The following is a 20,003-nucleotide window of genomic DNA, read 5'->3' on the forward strand; positions in this document are numbered from 1 at the left end:
CCTTGAGCGCTAAAAGGCTTTTATTAATTTCAGCACCTTCAAGCCTAGTTTGTCTGTCTGCACTGGAAGTATCAGCTCCTCTTTCATTTCCAGCCAAATCGATGAGAGAAAATTTACCATGTAGTTTTCCTTTCCTTCTAAGAATAATCTGAAACACTGCATGGCTTCGAGATGAATGAGCATTTGCAGATGTTTGACCGGATGTTCTATAACGTGATTAAGAACATCTTGATACATAAAAACTTCAATTTACATGTTCAAACCACCATATTTTTATTAAAAACAACCACCCCCCACCTGTTTAGCTAGTTTTCATCATTTAAATGGAGATCAAACATTTTCAGTTAATAACATATAACTATAACCAAATTCATATAATTTAATCTGGTGTATTTCTAATATTTGCAGTATAGTATTAAAGTGTCACGCAAATTTGCCATTCAATATACGTAAAATATTTTTATAAACAATGATTTTTACTTCCAAGGTGTACTGAATATGAAGGACACTACAAAAGTTTTGAGATACACAAAGATTTAGAAATGTAAAATCATTTTGATTACTGTATTTTCTCAAAATAAATGCCAAGACATTCCATGCATGTTCGTTTTGTAAACCATTTTTAAAAACACTCTTTCCACTTATTTTCTTCAAGTACTGTAAACTCATTTTCTTAGGCAAAAATAGCATCTTTAGGGCTAGGGAACCTTTTTCCACCCATGCGATTTTTTTACTGTAAAGAACAGCAAATAATCGCATGGGACCGCAGGGTATGTAAGTTATAAGTCTAACCTCTGGACTCCAAGAACTGAATAGTGATAGTGATGTTGGCTGTGTGTGTAGACACACTGTCCTGGTGCAAAATGGTGCCCCACAGTCCTTGTCTTTGGCTGCTGTTCTTGAAGCTTCTGGAAAATTTTTGGTAAGCATACTGTTGTGTATCACTGGACAGTAACAGTCCTTTCTTCCTCCAAGAATAATAGCTACAATGTGACCACTTTTGGAAAAGAAAGTTGCCACCATTTTCTTTCTGACACTTCGGGCTACTTCACTTTTGTTAGTATAAAAATCCACAGTGTCGACTGAGGCTTATTCTCTGAATCAAATTGGTAAAACCAGGTTTTGTCACTAGTAGTGATGTCAGAAATGCATCTAGACTCACCTCAGTCTGATCTGACCAGCATTTCTTTACACCATTCAACACAGATGCGGTTTTGTTCCTGTCAAAGTGTGAGGCATCCATCAGGATGAAACTTTCCTAACCTGAAGATCATGCAGGATTTTGGACACTGCCAGAGATCTAATTTGTAGTGCTGCTTCAGTGTTCTTAAATGTCACTCAAATGTTTTTGCGAACCATTTTTTCCACAACAGCAATGTTTTCTTCAGTCACTGCGGTAGCCAGATGCTCACACCTCTCCTTGCCTTTCAGTGAAGTTCAGCCTCTTCTAAATTCTTGAAACCATGGAAAAATTGTTGTGCAGAAAGTAGTAAAGGTCACCTGAAAGCCCATTGCAAATGTTCAAGGCTTTGAGATTTGTTTAACCCACTTTTGAAATCACAGAAATATAACGTGTGAAAGTGCCCTAGTGCCCTCTTCCCAGTTTGACAGCTGATGATGACTGAGAGCCCTACAGATGGAAACAAATGAGGCCTCTCAGTAACACTGACAAGCCAAGCAAGTTGAAACTTGCACAGATGTATCAAAGAGGATGTTGCTATCAAATTTCTTAGAAGTGAAATAACGGACCTTTACATAGTCTGTCTCAAAACTTTCATAGTGACCTTGGTACTATCCTTGCTATGGTTTTATGCTATACCTGAAGTATTTAAAACTGAAGTTTCCTTTCTTAATTAAAGTGAGATTTACCTGCAACTGTTGCCTATGTCAATGAGTTTTAGTACATCTTCAACACATTTGACCTCTCGTTCCTGTAATCCCACCACTTGAACCTGCTGTTTTCCATCTTCTAGAACTCTTAATTTTGTTTTCCTATTTAGCAAGTCAAACACCTATGAGAAACCATATTAAATTAGATTTAAAGAGAATCAGTTCTATAAAAATGAGTCACTCATGGAGTCTGAAAATTATTTCAGAGGTTAAAATAATAATTATTATTAGAGTAATAATAATAATGCTCAACACTGACACTGAAATTTTTCAATGGACATTTTTTAAAAATCTTAAAACAAACTCTAACATAAAAATTCCATATATACATAAAAATTTTGGGTGGTAAAAATTGCCCAGTAATATGAATGTGCTTAATGTCATGAAGTTATAGTTAAAATATTAAATTTTATATTATATAAATATATTTATTTATATTTATATTATTATATTTTACCACAATTAAAAAAATTAAAAACAAATTCCCACTTACCTTTCCACTGTAAATTTCAAAAAAGGTTGCATATACTTGAAGTTCTAGCTTCTTATAGTTTGGCTTCTTTAGCATTAAAAAGACATCTCGAGCTATCAAGAATTTCATATACAGAAAATTAAGATGCAACAAATATTTTTAAGAAACAACTCAAATTTTCTATTATTAGAAGAATCAATTAGTCATTACCTACTATCATAGTATCAACAATAAAAATATGAATTTAATTTTACAAGAAAATAGTAGTAACAGATGCTACTTTCCTTCCAAATTTCATAAAAGGATGCTACTACTTATAAATAGTATAAAATCATAGGTGGTCAAAATAATATTATTCTCATACTATATCAAGTAGTTTCTTTTTTTTTAATTCAGTCATTCAGGCTTGGTGCCTATAGCTCAGTGGTTAGACTACCAGCCATAGACACCAGGGCTGGCGGGTTCAAACCCGGCCCAGACCCGCTAAACAACAACGACAACTACAACAAAAAATATAGACAGGCAATGTGGCAGGCGCCTATAGTCCCAGCTACTTGGGAGGCTGAGACAAGAGAATCACTTAAGAACAAGACTTTAAGGTTGCTGTGGGCTGTGACGCCACAGCACTCTACCAAGGGCAATATACTAAGACTCTGCCTCAAAAAAAAAAAAAACAGAAAAAAATCAGCCATTCAACAATTAATACTGACCTCCAAAATGTGCCAGAATACATTGACACAAATTAAAAAAATCAAGATTTTTGCCCCCAAACTCAATCTTACAGTTCTTTTCAAGCAATCTAATAACCTAAAATTGTCAAAATACACAGTAATCTTATACAGTTGCTGAACAACACTGTCAAGCCTTCTTTCAAAGCTGCCTACCTAAAAGAGTATCTAAGAATATTCCAAATTGTATGCAAAAAGAACAGTTACCTGCTAGTGCATAAATTCCTTTAGAACAATCTTGGTTCTTTCCTGAAAAGTCACCACCCATAGTCTGTATTTTTAAAAAAAAGATAAGAAATAGAGATTATTCAGGAATAAGTCCTAAGAATTTAAGTCTTAGAATTAAGCTGTAAGGAAAAGATAGTGTAGCTTCACGCCACAATGTAACTTTAATGAATTACTTACATGAGTTTTTCCACTGCCAGTCTGCCCATAAGCAAAGCATGTAGCCATTCCTCTTTCAAATATAGTTTCCACTAGTGGTCTAGCAGTAAACCTTAGAAAGAAAATACATCAGTCAGAAAGTGTTGGCTGATATTTAAGTAACAAAAGTAATACTAAGTAATACAAACTATTTTATTAATAAATAAAATTTGTAACAAGATTTTAAGCCAATCTTTGTTAAAATTTTTAAATAAACATATCCTAGAAAACCGTCTTATAGCTACTTAAAGCATAATTTAAATCAATAATTCCATAATAAACAATGGCACCATAGGCCATTGTTTTGGATAACGAAAACAAAAATTATTGACTATAATTTCAACAAAAATGGAATTTAAAAAAGTGGTAATCTCAATAGAAAAAAGCTACTGGGGAAAAATTTGCAACAACATTATCTTTAGACCATCTAAATAAGTAGAAAAACAATTACTTTTAATGTAGACAAGTAATTTATACTTAAGGAAAAAAGAATAAAAATTGTGCTTATAAGACAATATTGTTCTGAGTTGATAGTCCTGCTTCAAGAAAAGAATGCCTAAATATTATGGCTTGAATTATGTTTTAAACACATTGGTATAATCACTACCATAGTTAAAATAAGAAGGTGGGAAGGGATAATAAACACTTCTTCACTGAGCAGAACACTAAAAAGTATAAAAAACCAAATCTACAAGTAGAACACTTTATACAACTCTTGTTTGTTTCTTAAGGAAAAACTGAAGGCGGCACAGAACAAAGGGAGCAGAAAAACATTCTGGTCAAACAGGAGCAGGAATCAGTCTTAAGGTCGGATGTACTGGCTCACACCAGCAAACCCTAACGCTTCAGGAAGCAGAGCTAGGAGGATCAGTTGAGTCCAGGAGTCAGATACCAGCCTGGACAAATCAGAAGACTCTGTCTCTACAAAGAATAAGAAAAATTATTGAAGTGTGGTGGAACATGCCTATAGTCCCAGCTACTTAAAAGGCTGAGGCAGGAGGACCATTTAAGCTCAAGAGTTCAAGGCTACAGTGACTTACGGCTGTGCCACTACACTCCTGCACTCCAGTCTGGGCAACATAGTGAGAAGGAAAAAAAAACATTATAAATGGGTGCTTAACCAATTTACAATTAAACACAGTCTTCACAATATCTCTACACAGCATTCGTATGTTCTTTAATTTGATCTTTTTTCTTTTACAACTGAACTTCCAATTTACTGACTAAAGACAAATGAAGGTGGTCTCAACAGTGTTTCATTTGAACACCTTTAATTCTTATGAGTCTCAATAACACTAATTTTCTCTTTACCAGTTATTTTGTTTATTAAGATAGAGTCTCACTCTGTCTCCCTGGGTAGAGTGCTGTGGCATCTTAACTCACAGCAACCACAAACTCCTGGGCTCAAGTAATTCCCTTGCTTCAGCCTCCTGAGTAGCTAGGACTATAGCCCCCTGCCACAACACCTGGCTCTTTTTAGTAGAGACGGGGTTTTGCTCTTGCTCAGGCTGGTCTTAAACTCCTGAGCTCAAGCTATTAGCCCACCTCAGCCTCCTGGAGTGCTAGGATTATAGGCAGTAGCCACCACGCCTGGCCTTTTATCTAGTCATTTTTATAAAATTAGAGAGCAATAAAACATAGCAAAGATAGTCAATAGAGGCTAAAATAGCAATGCTGCTAAAACTTTGTTATAATTATTAAAAATGTATGATAAGGGTCTTTTAATTGGAGAAAGACATAATTATTAAAAACGAATGTTTGAAAACTGATTAAAATCTAAGTCTGGCATAAAAACTGGGGACATCAATGTACAATACAATGTAATTCTGAACTGATGATAAGATGAATATATGAACATACAAGAATCTCATGTACTAAAACTATCTCAAAGCTTAAAGATCATAAAATTAAGCAAATGTAAATAAGTTTATAGAAATTTTTCCTTTTAACTATTAGTACATGCTAAATAAAGATTTAGACAAATTAACAATATACTAACAACAGGTATTTCAAATTTCTTTACTAGTACAGATTTTGAAAGGTAAAAATTAAAAGTCCTCTTCCCATCACATTTCGCTCCTAGAAATTTCCAGAAATTTCTTGTCCACATACGTAGTTTGTGTTTTATATTATACATATATAATAAACCAATTGGCAAGTAACAATGAAAACTATGATTCTGAGGAACATTTACAAGTGTTAACACTCATTATAATGTTTGTAACATTTCCTTTGTCTGAACTCAGAATGAAAAAGTGTACTGCACTTCTGGAGAAATACTGCAGAATTAATATATGCTTCTGAGTGGCGATGAACATGGCATAAGAACTAAATCTGATTTTAAAAGAATTTACCTACCTGTAAACCATTTCATTAGGAGCTGAGTCATCAAAGGCATAATCAAAACGAAATGTTTGGTTTTCTAGGTAACTTGTTAAATCTACTTTTTGTTTTGGCTCATGTACCATCACAACATCTTTACTAGGGATTGTTATTACATCAAGGTCTTTCATTTGAGTTTCTAAAAGAATAAATGAAAATCAATGCCCAGCAATTTTCACAGCATTCAAATTAATGTACAAAAATTATTTCAAGTAGTAAGAATTTAGATAAAAGTCATAAGTTCTATAAATATGAAGAAAACATCCCATAAATATGTTACTCCATAAAACAAAATTATTTCCAAGAACAAAGCAAAAAAATCAAAATTTCTGTGAAGCAAGAACTAGGAATTGCAATGATTCATATAGCAATAACAAACCAACAAATCTAGTCATATACATCTGCATAATAGTTATGTACAAATGAAAGGAAATTTACATTTTTCCAAACTGTTTTGATTTGTGCTATTATCAAAATGCCTTACAATTAAGATAAAATCAGCCTTCTATGAGAGCTCATTAAGTATCATACCTTTTTTATTGAGTGGTCGTTTTCTTACACAAACACATATTCTATGTTCATCAATCTAGGAATAAAAAATACTTTATTTCAGTGGTTATATGTGTTATATGAAACACTGAAAAGTCAACTATGTAATACTATGTACTATTTCCTTCAGGGGTTTCAGAAATTTATACATAGCATAAATATGATATGTAAGCTTTAAAAATAAATTAGCTTTACTCAAATTATAATGGTTGTCAAATGTAATACTTCTAAAATCCTGAGTGTTATACAAACTTTTGCTTCTTTTGTTATTTTAGTAAACCATCACCTTAGGAAATAATTTTGTAGAGGATACTACTATTTTTAGGGTACTATTGTTTTAGTAGCACTTACTTCACATTTGTTGTACTGTATACGACAAAATTAAAAATTTTTATTCTACCAAGTAGCATTTTTTCAGGTTCATTATGGAAAAGTTGTTGGCAAAGATCACTACAGGCAACAGTAGTCTTAGAAGATTACTGAGCAAAACATTTTGAACAGTTTTATAAATTTATCAGTTCTTATATATAAGTATATATATAAAAACCTCATATGTATATATATGAGGTTTTTGCATAAACCTCATGTTTACAATACATGCCTCCTTTTAATAATTACTATAAAGCAAGAATTGACAAAGTATTGGCTGTGGGCTTAATTTAGACTACTACTTGTTTCTGTAAAGGTTTGTTGAAACACACTGATTGAAATAAATGTCATACCCATTCTTTTTGATATGTGTGTGTGTGTGTGTGTGTGCGTGTGTATAAGCTTTTAAAATACAATGGCAGAGTTGAATAATTGTGACCAAGACAAAAATATTTACTTTCAGAACAAGTTTGCCAATTCCTATCTTAAAACATGAGCCTAGATTTAGTAGGTGAAACACACAGTGGGGGAGCAAGGTCTAAAATACATAAGCTACAAACAGGAGTTAACCAAAGGGTTATAAACTATTCTATACTTTTATACTATGAACAATTCTATTTAATTCTATAAAATACATGTCTAACACAAATGTATTTTTCATAACTAACACATTTTTTCCTAGGTCAGATGTATTATTTTTTCTTAAGGATCAATTTCTGACGAAAGTATTCCCTATCCAATATGTTTGCATTCTTTAACAGGAAAGGAGGTAATTAAAGCAGAACATTTTTTCTCATACTAGATTTCTAGTCCACTGCAGCCCTCAACAACACTTAACTGTTAAAAGACAAGAATAAAATTTACATTAAAATAACAGACTATTAATAGTAATCTGGAATGATGACAGATCTACAGCCCAAGCAAAAGAGGAAAATAAGCTTAGGACTGAGATCAAAGTATAACTGATGGTCAGAAAGGAAACTGAGTTTTTGCTGTCATTCAGTTAACTTTCACTCTGCCTTTCCAAAGACAAGGAAACTTTACTCGAAAAGGACATTTCTGTGGGTGACATGTCTCATTTATCAAATTATGGGAAATGAACATAATAAATATGGATAGTTTTCTTGATTATCTTCTTAAAATATGCAGAATGGTACCCATAAGTAGAGGAAAAACTATATAGCTAAATGCAATATCAATTTAATGAGTATCAAGCACTTTGTCATTTAAAACAAAAAAAGTTCAAGAGTAATGGTTTATAAAAAATCTTACGGGATCTGCTGTTGTTAAGGGTCTATAATCCAAACTTCCTCTGAAGTCTCTGATCATACACATAATTTCATAATTTGGATTTGTGGCATCGACATCCTATTGAATACAGAGAGAATTCACCATTTATAATGATTATAATATATTTACTGCATTTGTCATATGTCTCTGTCATAACTAAGCCTAAACTCAAATGGAAGATATTACATAGTTTCAAAGTTCAGGATAATATGTTTAGAATCACGTCCATATTAAAAACAATTCTCTTACTCTGCATGTACTCTGTTACTCCAAACTAAAGGCTTCTCACTAAAGTCACCTTTACCTATTTCAAAAATCCATCTGTTATTCATATACCGGAATTATCCTAGAAAATGGAGCAAAAGAGAAACAGTGCTCATTTGCATCCCTGGCAAAGAACTCTAGAAAAATTAATTCAATCAGATTCTTCTTCTAATTTCTTAATCCCATGTTTCAGCACAGTAGAAATACTGATACGTTTATCTTCATTTCCTATTTTTGTTGACTCTCTAAAAAAACAAAGGCATGATAAAACAGTTTTGTTTCCAATAAACCCCAAATTGAGAGGACATAAAACTTAAAGGAACCAGGGACCAAGATATTTTTTAAAATCTTCAAATTTAATATTATTGAATGCTAACTGCAATTTACTTTTTTGCTGCAAAACTGAGAAAATTCTAGGCCAGGCACAGTCGTTCATGCCTGTAATCCTAGCACTCTGGGAGGTCAAGGCTGGTAGACTGCTGGACCTCAGGAGTTTAAGACCAGCCTGAGCAAGAGCAAGACCCTGTGTCAAAAAATAGCTGAGTCTTATGGCAGGCCCCTGTAGACTCTGCTACCCCAAGCTAAGGCAAGAGGATTACTTGAGCCCAAGAGTTTAAGGTTGCTATGAGCTATAACACCCCAGCCATGGCATTCTACCAAGGGCAACAAAGTGAGAGACTGTCTCAAAAAAAAAAAGAAAAAAAAACCTGAGAAAATTCAGACTAAGATACAAAAAGCAATAGTAAACAGCCTCTCATATCCATGAAAAACAAATGATTAGATTTAAAAAAAAGTTAGATTTATGTATTCAGATTTCTTTTGAATATAGTTAAGTTATAAAACTGTTACTAAAACTTACTTTCAATTAATTTTCTAAGAAATAATACTAACAATATCAACTGAGAAGCAGAATGTTAAATGAGAATTCCACAAAGAGATGTGCAGGTATTATGAAACACCCATAGGAAACACAAGGTGGCATCTGTGCCAGTAGATATCTGTTTTGTGTACTATTATTTATTTCAAAACCCAACTAGCTATGCTCAGGTCTCTTTCAGATAAAAGCTGATTTATTCAGGTTATCATACTGGGTCTACATTTTTACAACACAACATCTGAACTCGTAGTTTAACCTGATTAAGAGCATTTGAACATTCTATTAAATAAATAATACTGACAATTTGTTATAAGTAACAGGTATTGAGAATATAACAGATAGAATACAATTATACTAGAGGAGTTACATGTACAATAACACAATTTCTAATATGTAAAGACCTAGGGGGAATAAAAGACCAACCTTCTATGCAATTTTCTTATTGCTATTAAACCATTTTTTATTATCATTCTAAAATCAAAAGCCTATTATTCTTGAGTATTACAGCATACGCATCAGAATTCTTAAACACAATAGCTTATTACTGATAATGGAACAAACTTTCAGGGTAACACATACTCATTGAAGACATGAAAAGTAAGCGCAATGAAAATTTGTTATGGTAACTTATTTTCACAGGAGTCTGTATTATACCTCAATATCAATTTAAGGAATTTTTGCAGTCCTTTAAATAAATCCATCTTTTTTTTTTTTTTTTTTTTTGGAGACTGAGTCTTATTCTGTTGACCAGGCTAGAGTGCCATGGCCTCAGCCCTGGGTTAGCTGAGACTACAGGCACCTGCCACAATGCCCACCTGATTTTCTATTTTTAGTAGAGCTAGGGTTTCGTTCTTGTTCAGGCTGGTTTTGAACTCCTGAGCTCAAGCACTCTTCCTGCCTCAGTATCCCAGAGTGCTGAGATTACATACATGAGCCACGACTACTGGCCATGAATCCCTGAACTATTTTCTCACAAGTAAATCATTAATACAGTCTAATCCTCAGTACACAAACTATTTGTGATACAAACCTGGGCTCTTTTTTCTCTAAGCTCTTGCTGTTGCAATCTCCTTTTTTCTCGTTTTTCCTGCAATTTTTCTACTTCTTTCACACAATTAGATTTCCTACGTGCTGAAAGAAAAAGATGAGCTTAGGGTGTATAGTTTTCATTTTTAGCGTACTGTACTTACACTCAAAAATTTTATGTATAATTTCACCACATAGACACAAAAAAGGTACACAGTGACAAAGCATGCCTGTAACAACTATGTAAGCTCTACTTATGAGCTGTTGTATCAAAATTAGGAACAAGACAAATGAAAAGTCCAGAAAAATGACTCAAACATATTGATACATGTCATCTCTTGGTTTAGAATCAAGATCTTTGAATTGCAAAGATCAAAGAGCACAAAACTTTCTTCTGAAACATCTGCCATCTGCCCAGAATTCAAACTCAAAGCAATTGAAACACTGTTAGAATTTCACAAATTTTTTTTCTCCAAAATATACATTTAAAAATCCAATTAACAGACTAAACTAAAATGAAAACTGCAATCAAGTCTGTAATGAAACTGATATTATGTGGGGACTGATAAGGATGACCAAGAGAGAATACATGTATGCCTAAAATGACTGAATCCTTGATACGTAATTTACATACAAGGGGGTCCAAATTCCTTTTTTGCAGCTTGAACTGGAGATATATCTGAAACACTACCATTCTGTTGTGCAGAAGAAGACTGTTCAGGAAGCTGACTAGGCCGTGCACGTGCAGAACCAACCACTGCAAGTAAAAATATTTTAAATTCAAAACAGAAAATTAGTAAAACTAACTTTGGTATAAGGAAGAGACATCTCAAAAAAACTCACGCTTAAAAGTTACATCAGTGAATTGCCAAGTTTTCTATTTACATACACTGTATTTCATTTATACACATATAAATCAGTTCTGCTTAATAAACTGACACAAACTAAAAAAGGATTTTAATGTAAAACATGCAGACTTTAGTTTTAAAAATGTAATTTTAACCCCAAAACTCAATCTTAATAATTCACATAAAAACAAAGCCAAGTTTGATTTTTAATAATCATTTAAAAAATATATATGTGAAACCCTCTCCATGTCTTATGATTTCAGACTGCAAAGGAATCCTCATAAAACATATGTATGGAATATAAATTTTAAATGTGTTCTCACTTTTTAAAATTCACACTATTTAAACACACAGAAAAGAAAAATGTCCTTCAACCCTCCATATATTCCAAATCCCACTCTTTGCAAATATGCAAATCTTCAGCAAAGAATTTCCCAGTATGGATATTATAAAGGTGGAAAAAGGATAAGAAATGAAATATAAAATTTTATATACGAATATAAATTTTCACAAGACTCAAAGGATAACATTTAAACAGAAGGACTTTCCCTCTACTTTTAATCCCTTGAATACTTCTGTCTGTCCTGCCCCATCTCCCACACAGAGAAAAACATCACTGTTAGAAAGGATAATTTTGAATTGCTAAATAGTAGAAAAGAAACTATGTTTTTTATCTCATGGATAATCTCATAATACTATCCTCCAACCTGCAAATTATGGAGTAAACTGGATGACATATTTCATGGAGTTCCACATTCATCATACACATTTTTAAAATCATTATTTGATATTTTTGACATTATTGTGTTCGGAAACCAAGAAGATGTCAATTTTAAAACTAGCTACATAAAGTTTAAATGAAGAACATCCCTGAGGGTAATGCTTTTGATTTACTTTTTCAGGGACACAGTAAAAGTCAGCAGACAAAATGAAGAAGATAAATTTTTATTTTACCTCTATTATCTCTTGGCGGAGGATCATTCTTAATTGCTGCCACAGTCCGTCGATTCTATAAAATAAAAAATATTTATTTTATCAAAATAATATAATGATAGGGCGGTGCCCATAGTTCAGTGGGTCGGGGCACCAGAGGCTGGCAGGTTTGAACCCAGCCCAGGCCAGCTAAACAATGACAAACTGCAACAAAAGAATAGCCAAGAGTTGTGGCAGGCGCCTATAGTCCCAGCTACTAAGGAAGATGAGGCAACAGAATCGCTTAAGCCCAAGAGTTTGAGGTTGCTGTGAGCTGTGACACTCTACCGAGGATGACATGGTAAGACTGTATCAAAAAAAAAGATAAAAATATATACAATAATATAAAACTAAATGAAGAACTATTATCTTCTAAAGACTTACCACTAATGCTATCAATATTCAAGTTTCTTTATATGAGGTATTTTTTCCTCCTACCCTCCAAAAATATTCAGGCATTAACACAAGCCAAATACTGCTTTAAGGACTTTCTTTACAACAACTCTATGAGGCAATTACCACTGCTATTCCCATTTCATAGATGAGAAAACTGAAGCAGAGAAATTAAACTCCTTCACTGTAATTTGTATGATATTTTTAATCACCATGCTATTCCACCAAAACCACTTAATAAATAGTTATCAGGAAGTAAACCATAAAATATTTGTTCTAGATAGCCAAGAATTCCTAATTAAAAGGAAATATCAGAATACTATGAAATGTATATTGGCATAAAAGGGTTTCATTAGAGTTGGACAGCAAACTTTTGGTCATATTATTCACTTAATAAGATTTCATTTTATTCACACCTAAGGAAAAAAAACATATCAAATAATGCCACTCTGGATGCACATTCAAGTCAAATGGATACTATTAAAAGGACTTTGATGCTATGGCTTCCCCTGAGATAAAACAAAATTAAACCTCTGGGAATGGGGCTCATAAATCAGTATTTTAAGAAATTCTCCAGGTATTTTTGTATAGCAAGTATTGCTAATGACATACCAAGAAGAATAAACTGTGAAGATCTTCCAAGGTTTTGAAGCCAAATATGAAAACAGTCTATTTACAACTGGTAATAATGACCTCTAAGCAGTGACTCACACCATGATTAAACACACATGAATTGAGTATCGCCTTCATGTACATGTACGTTGTTTACAAAACAGAATATTTTGTTGGTATTGTTTAGCTTCTATCATACTGTATGTGAATGCTTATTACATCCCGTCTGTGAGATACTGATTTCACGTAGGCTAAAAGCCATGTCATTTATCTTTGTGTTTTGTCTAGCACAGTACGTGGCACAATGCAAAAACAATCAATAAATGCTTCTTGAACTGAACACAAAGAACTGCAGATTCAACAACTTTGTGGTACTATCTTGTTTAAACCAAGTTGTACTTTTCTTTTTTGGAGACACAGTCATGCTCTGTTGCCCAGGCTGTTGCCAGTGTAGTGGTATCATCAAAATTCACAGCAACCTCAAACTTGGAGGCTCAAGGAATCTTTCCATCTCAGCCGCCCAAGCAGCTGGAACTACAAAGCGTACCACCACACCTGGCTAACTTTTCTTATTTTTGGTACAGATAGGTCTTGCTATGCTGCTCAGGCTTGTCTCTAACTCCTGGGCTCAAGAGATTCACTGACCATAGCCTCCTGAAGTACTAGGAATATAAGATATTAGCCACAGTGTCCAGTCAGAGTCGTATTATATTTTGATACAATACAAAATTTTAATAGTGAAAGGGTGAAGTACTAGGTATATAAGGTATTAGCCACAGTGTCCAGTCAGAGTTGTATTATATTTTGATACAATACAAAATTTTAATAGTGAAAGGGTTTTGAGAGAATGGAAGAGGAAATATCTTTAAAGACAATAAAAACAGGCTCGCCGCCTGTGGCTCAAGCGGCTAAGGCGCCAGCCACATACACCTAAGGTGGCAGGTTCGAATCCCCAGCCCGGGCCCGCCAAACAACAATGATGGCTGCAACCAAAAAATGGCCAGGCATTGTGGCAGGCGCCTATAGTCCCAGCTACTTGGGAGGCTGAGGCAGGAGACTCGCTTGAGCCCAGGAGTTGGAGGTTGCTGTGAGCGTGATGCCATGGCACTCTACCCAGGGGGATAGCTTGAGGCTCCGTCTCAAAAAAAAAGAAAAAGACAATAAAAACAATGTGCTTTTAACTACGTAAAGATAAAATTGCTAGGGAAGACACAGCATGGTTTATCTTCACAGGTAACAGGTAAATTACACACTATCATTTTCCATCTTTCTTTAACATAAACAGCAAAATTTTCATTTCAAAAAACTCTCAAGGTTGGTATTAATAATAAACAGCTATAATTCCTTTGTCAAAGTCATATATACTCATCCACAAACACTAAAAAACAAATGGTTTTGACTCCTATCTCCTAAAAAGCTATTAAGTTTTAGGAAAAATCCTAATCAGACAAGTAAATTCTAGGATCTTTTCTAGTAACTATCCTAACTGCGATTAAACGATCTGAATCCTTTAAAGTACTTAGGTGTAATACACAGATATGGATAGCAGAAAGAATGAAAGTTTTTTTTTTTTTTTAAAAGCAAATTAATCAATACTCTTCACAGCCTTCCAATTTCAAACCAGAATATACACACACCTACCATACATACCCTTGTCTGAACTTTCATCACTGACCTTTACAATTTTATTTACTTTGGCTGAGGATGTTGGAGGTGGAGGTGTTTCTGGACTGGGTTCGATGTCTTCATCTGGCACAAGGTCAGGGTTAAGTGAAAAGATGCTCTCCAGGTCAATCTGTTTATAAAACACAGCATATATTTTGAGATGTAATTTAACAATTAACCTCTTATTGTTCTAGTAAACTGACATAAGGTGAGTAACTCTGAGATGACTGTAGCCTAATGAATGTCAGTGCTTGCAAACTAGATTATATAAAATTATAATACACATAGTTAAAGAATCTCTCTTAAAATAGCATTTTATAATCTTGACTATATAAACTGCAAACAACAGAGTGACCAAAAGAACCACATAATTAACTGTTAAACAAGTTTCAAACTATACAATCTGGTTAAAACAGTATAATTTTCATCTAATAGGTTTGACACATGTAATCATGTAAGATACATAAAAGGATCCTATCTTCCTTTGAAAATTTTTAATCATTTCAAAATTTTTCAAAGAAAGATTATAAGAATACTGCACTACATAAAACTATATTCTTTTCTGCTATATTTCACATTCAGAATTTTGATTGGAGGACTAGAAATAACTTAAGTCATACCTCTTTGCCTTTTGTATCTCCATTTTCTATCCATTCAACAGTTACACTTTCATTATCTTCATTTAAAGATGTTACCATTGCTTGATGTATTCGGCCTAAGAGAGAATAAAATACAAATTTTTTAAATACCATGAATCATGGCATTCCTAAACACTGTCAAATACAATTTTATAAGTGCTCACTCTCTTTCTCCCCGCATAGATACATTTTTTAATGATGCTACCTCTCCTTACAAGGGATATACATAAAAGTCTGAGGATTAGACAATGAACTTTATCCATGGGACCATAAATCAACTTGCCACTTGTCAAGTCCAGGAACCCAAGAAATTTAATTGAGACCAAATGCTTATTTTCAGTATATATGATAAATGGTTACACAGGGACATGGAATGCAATTAAATAGATCTAATCATTACTGTGAGTCAAAAATGACTCTGGAACAAAGAATGAAAATTCATAAAGCAATCTTTTTTCTTTCTTAACATGGAATTTCATTCTGTTGCCCAGTTTACAGAGCCATGGCCTCAGCCTAGCTCACAGGAACTTGAAACTCCAAGGTTCAAGAGATCCTCCAGCCTGAGATTCATTCCCAAGTAGCTGGGACTCCAGGCACCTGCTACAACATCCAGCTAATTTTTCTATTTTTTGCAAAGCCAGGGTCTTACTCTTGCTCAGACAGGTCTTGAACTCCTGAACTCAAAGAATCATCCCACAGTGGCATCCCAGAAGCTAAGATTACAGGTTATAATCCACTGCACCTGGCTCACAAAGCAATTTTTAATACTATACTGATATAAAACACTTTTGACTTAAAAATTAGTTTTTATCATACATTGTGCATACTGATAAAATTATTTTAAAATTAAAAATCTGAGTCTAGGGCAGCGCTTATGGCTCAGTGAGTAGGGCACTGGCCCCATATCCCAAGGGCGGCAGGTTCAAACCCGGCCCCGGCCAAACCGCAACAAAAATATAGCCAGGTGTTGTGGCAGGCGCCTATAGTCCCAGCTACTCCGGAGGCTGAGGCAAGAGAATCGCCTAAGCCCAAGCAAGAGCCAGAGGTTTCTCTGAGCTGTGATGCCACAGCCATCTACAGCGAGCGATAAAGTAAGACTCCATCTCAAAAAAAAAAAAAAAGAAAAGAAAGAAAGAAAAAGGGGGAAAAACAGAAATCTGAGTCCAAAAAGGTCAAGACATGCTGATTTAAAATGGTCTCTTCTAGGGCGGCGCCTGTGGCTTAGTGAGTAGGGCGCCGGCCCCATATACCGAGGGTGGTAGGTTCAAACTCAGTCTGGCTAAGCAATTAAAAAAAAAGGTCTCTTCTATATGCTGCCCTATCCAAATCTATTCTATTCCTTACTTTCCCTAACTACTCCAGACTTACCATCCATAGAGAAGATATTATAGATAATGTATCGAACTTGTTTTCCCCCTTAATAGATTTATGGATCATATACATGTTCTCTGTTAAATAACTACAGAGCTAATTATTTGTAATTGTTATAGCATATTCCATTGTTTATCGTAACTTATTTAATAATACTTATTGATGGTCCCTTTGATAGATGCAAATTTGTACTATTGTAAATACTGCAATGAATACTATTGATTATTTGTGATTATGCACTTGTCAGATTTCCTTATGACAAATTCCTAGAAGCAGACAACAAAATAATATACAAAAAACACATTTTTAAAAACACATCTATATCTTCAATATGACCTAATAAAATGCTGAACATATAGCATTTTCATATGTATTTCTTCAATGAAATCCTTGGGTGTATCTATCTATAATTTCCTTTAGGGCAATTTAGTTCTTTAAATATCTAAAAACAGAAATACAGTATATAAGCAATTTTATCATAATAATGTATAAAATAACCTTAAAGAAAATATGGGTACTATAATAATTTGTTAAGTATTATTATGTATAAAGTTACTATGAATCATCACCTTTTCTGTAAGGGCTCAAATAAAAATTTGCAGAAGTTATAAATGAATTAAAAAGTCCAATACTGAGTATGTAAATAATCTATGATATACTGGTGCTGCTTTGTTTAAAAACTAAAACAGAAACTAGTAATCTTTCCATGACAGTATGTATAGACTTATCTATAAATTTTAAGCACCACATAGCATTCCATAAAAGGGATGTATCACAATTTAACTTTATTAAAAGTAATTTTAATTGTTTCCAATGGTTTGCCATTAAAAGATGTTGCACTAAACATGTAAACATAGGGGAGAGTGTTCCCATAAATGAAATTTCTAGAAGCAGAATTAACAGATCAAAGAAATTGAAATTGATGGATATTTCCAAGTTACCCTTCATTTACATTCTCATCAGTGAGACCTATTCCTCCAAATTCTTATCAACACTGAACATTATCAGTCTAAAATTTTTACCAATCTAATGAATCAGATCTTTCTTTAACATATTATTTTTTAAGCCTGAATATGTCAGATACAAGTTCATTTAGTCTACACTGGTCCATTTAATAGTAACAAAAATGCCTATGAAGTAGATAGCTCCATTTTAAAGATGAGAAAACTAAAGCCCAAGATCACATAAAGTAGCATGGATTAGAACCTTGGTCAAATTGTAAAAGCACTCCCTATTTATCACTGTATTTCTCTACCCGCTACAATTTTAAGCTGATGAAGATCCCTGTGTGGCTTACAGTCCAGCATTCCTATAAAAATTGATAAACTACAACAAAGATCCTCAACGCTCATTGTGCACCCGACATTCCTAGCAAGTTTTTACAAAATAAAATGACAATGCCTGCCCCCAGATAGTGAGTCAATTCTTACTAACTTCACTGCTGTCACCTTAATGCAAGCTACCAATGCACTGTACTTGGATTACTGTGGTCCTCTCCCAACTAGACTCCCTGCTACCAATCCATCTGCCCTTCTGTCTATTCTTCAGAGTAGCCAAAATATTTCCAGTCGAAACTAAGTCAGGTGCTACTCCTTTGCTGAAAACCTTCCAATGGCTCCCCATTTCAAACAAAGTAAAAGCCAAAGTCCTTTCAATGGTCTTGTAATGGCCTACAACAAAGCCCCACATGACCTGACCCCTCATCATCTGTGACCTAATTCTTCCCTTACCAGAGCAGCAACTCTCTTTTTCAACTGACCTGACTTCTGTCTCACAATATACCACCTCCAGCCCTAACCCTCAACCCCAAAAGATAAGTCAAACAAAGACTTAAATATGAAAGACAAATGAGAAAGCAAGTAAGTAAACAGCGGTATCATTTACTAAGTGAACATTAGAAGAGAAACCAGTGCTGGAATGGAGGAAAAGAAGGGGCTAGAAAATAGTGGAAGGGTTCAAAATGGAGAGGCTTAAAGAATGGGAATTAGATAACCTTTACTTTAGACGTGATTTGGAGAAATTAGGTAAATAATCACTATAAGTGGTATCCCTCATTTGGGTCCTGTAGGCACAACAGTCAAGTTTTAAGCCTGGATGACTGGGAGAAATGACATACTTTATCCTAAGGCTCAGTGGTTAACAGGGATCATGAATGCATGAATTTTAATAATATTAGGCAGGATTGGAAGTATCTTCCCCAGAACTTGTGACAATCTTCCCACATGGCTCTTCAAATACCATCCCATTTCTCTGTTCTATCTTCACTAACTCATTGCCCTTAGACTCTCTGATTTCCCATTTACTTTATTGGGAATTGTATCAAATATACTTCAACACCTAGAAAAAATATTAGAGCAAACATCTCTGTATCTGCCAGAAGCCAGGTCAAGAAACAACACTCATAAAACATGTTCTCCTCTTTAATTTGAATCTTTTTCTCCTCTTTTCTCCTCCCAAGAGGGAATCCCTACCCTTACATGTTCTAGCACTTCTTTATGGTTTTACCACCTATCATTGTAAAACAGATATATACAAAATCTGAGTAATATGTAAACGGATTAACACTACTTTTAGACATTTTTTTTTTTGCTCAATACTATTTTGCAGGGTTCATTTTTATTGTATGTAGTTACTGTAATATATAAAATGTACATAACTCATTTTTTCTACTATATAGTGTTTCACTGCATGAATATGCCAAAATTTGTTTACCTATTCTACTGTTGGTACACAATGAGTTGTTTTATACATTTCTCTATCAGGAAAAATGATGCTATACATGTGCAGGGTACAACTGTGCAAAAAATTTTCTCGGATATACACCTACAATAAAAGAAGAAATACAGAATAACAAAATATGCATACATAAAACTTCTAGTTAGCCATATTTCCTATTTATAGTGGCTATACCTGCAATGATTTGCAAGCAACTGCTAACAATTACTCCACATCCACAATACTACTTAATATTTATCAGATTTAATGTATTGTATTGTGGTTAATTACTGTGATTTAATGACGTAGTGGCTATTTTTGTGCTTGTTGGCTATTCAGGCCTTTTGAAGGTCTTTTTCTTACTACTTCCCTATAGAAATTCTCTACATTTTCTTGGTATTAACCTTTTTTAATACATACTGCATATATTTTCTCCATTTTCCTTATGGAGTCTTTTGATGAATTTTAGTTCTTAATTTTAATGTAGTCAAATATATATTTTTCCATTATATATAATGG

At 33.8% G+C, this 20,003-nt stretch overlaps 1 protein-coding gene across 1 annotated transcript in view; it reads right to left on the bottom strand.

The window, feature by feature from the left end:
• The window catches only part of KIF2A (kinesin family member 2A), a 67,671-nt gene that overhangs the window by 21,328 nt on the left and 26,340 nt on the right, over positions 1–20,003 (bottom strand). The window contains exons 2-14 of the mRNA XM_023507579.1: positions 15,381–15,475; positions 14,771–14,890; positions 12,073–12,127; positions 10,905–11,027; positions 10,275–10,375; positions 8,086–8,181; positions 6,427–6,481; positions 5,872–6,034; positions 3,496–3,586; positions 3,298–3,361; positions 2,384–2,475; positions 1,870–2,012; positions 4–206 (exon numbers count right to left, since the gene is read on the bottom strand). Of these exons, the coding sequence (XP_023363347.1) occupies positions 4–206; positions 1,870–2,012; positions 2,384–2,475; positions 3,298–3,361; positions 3,496–3,586; positions 5,872–6,034; positions 6,427–6,481; positions 8,086–8,181; positions 10,275–10,375; positions 10,905–11,027; positions 12,073–12,127; positions 14,771–14,890; positions 15,381–15,475 (1,401 nt within the window). The remainder of the gene's footprint in view (positions 1–3; positions 207–1,869; positions 2,013–2,383; positions 2,476–3,297; positions 3,362–3,495; positions 3,587–5,871; positions 6,035–6,426; positions 6,482–8,085; positions 8,182–10,274; positions 10,376–10,904; positions 11,028–12,072; positions 12,128–14,770; positions 14,891–15,380; positions 15,476–20,003) is intronic.

The sequence above is a fragment of the Otolemur garnettii genome, unplaced genomic scaffold (genome assembly GCF_000181295.1).
Source record: "Otolemur garnettii isolate 467f Iridium unplaced genomic scaffold, OtoGar3 scaffold00005, whole genome shotgun sequence".
In the NCBI taxonomy this organism is placed as follows: Eukaryota; Metazoa; Chordata; class Mammalia; order Primates; family Galagidae; genus Otolemur; species Otolemur garnettii.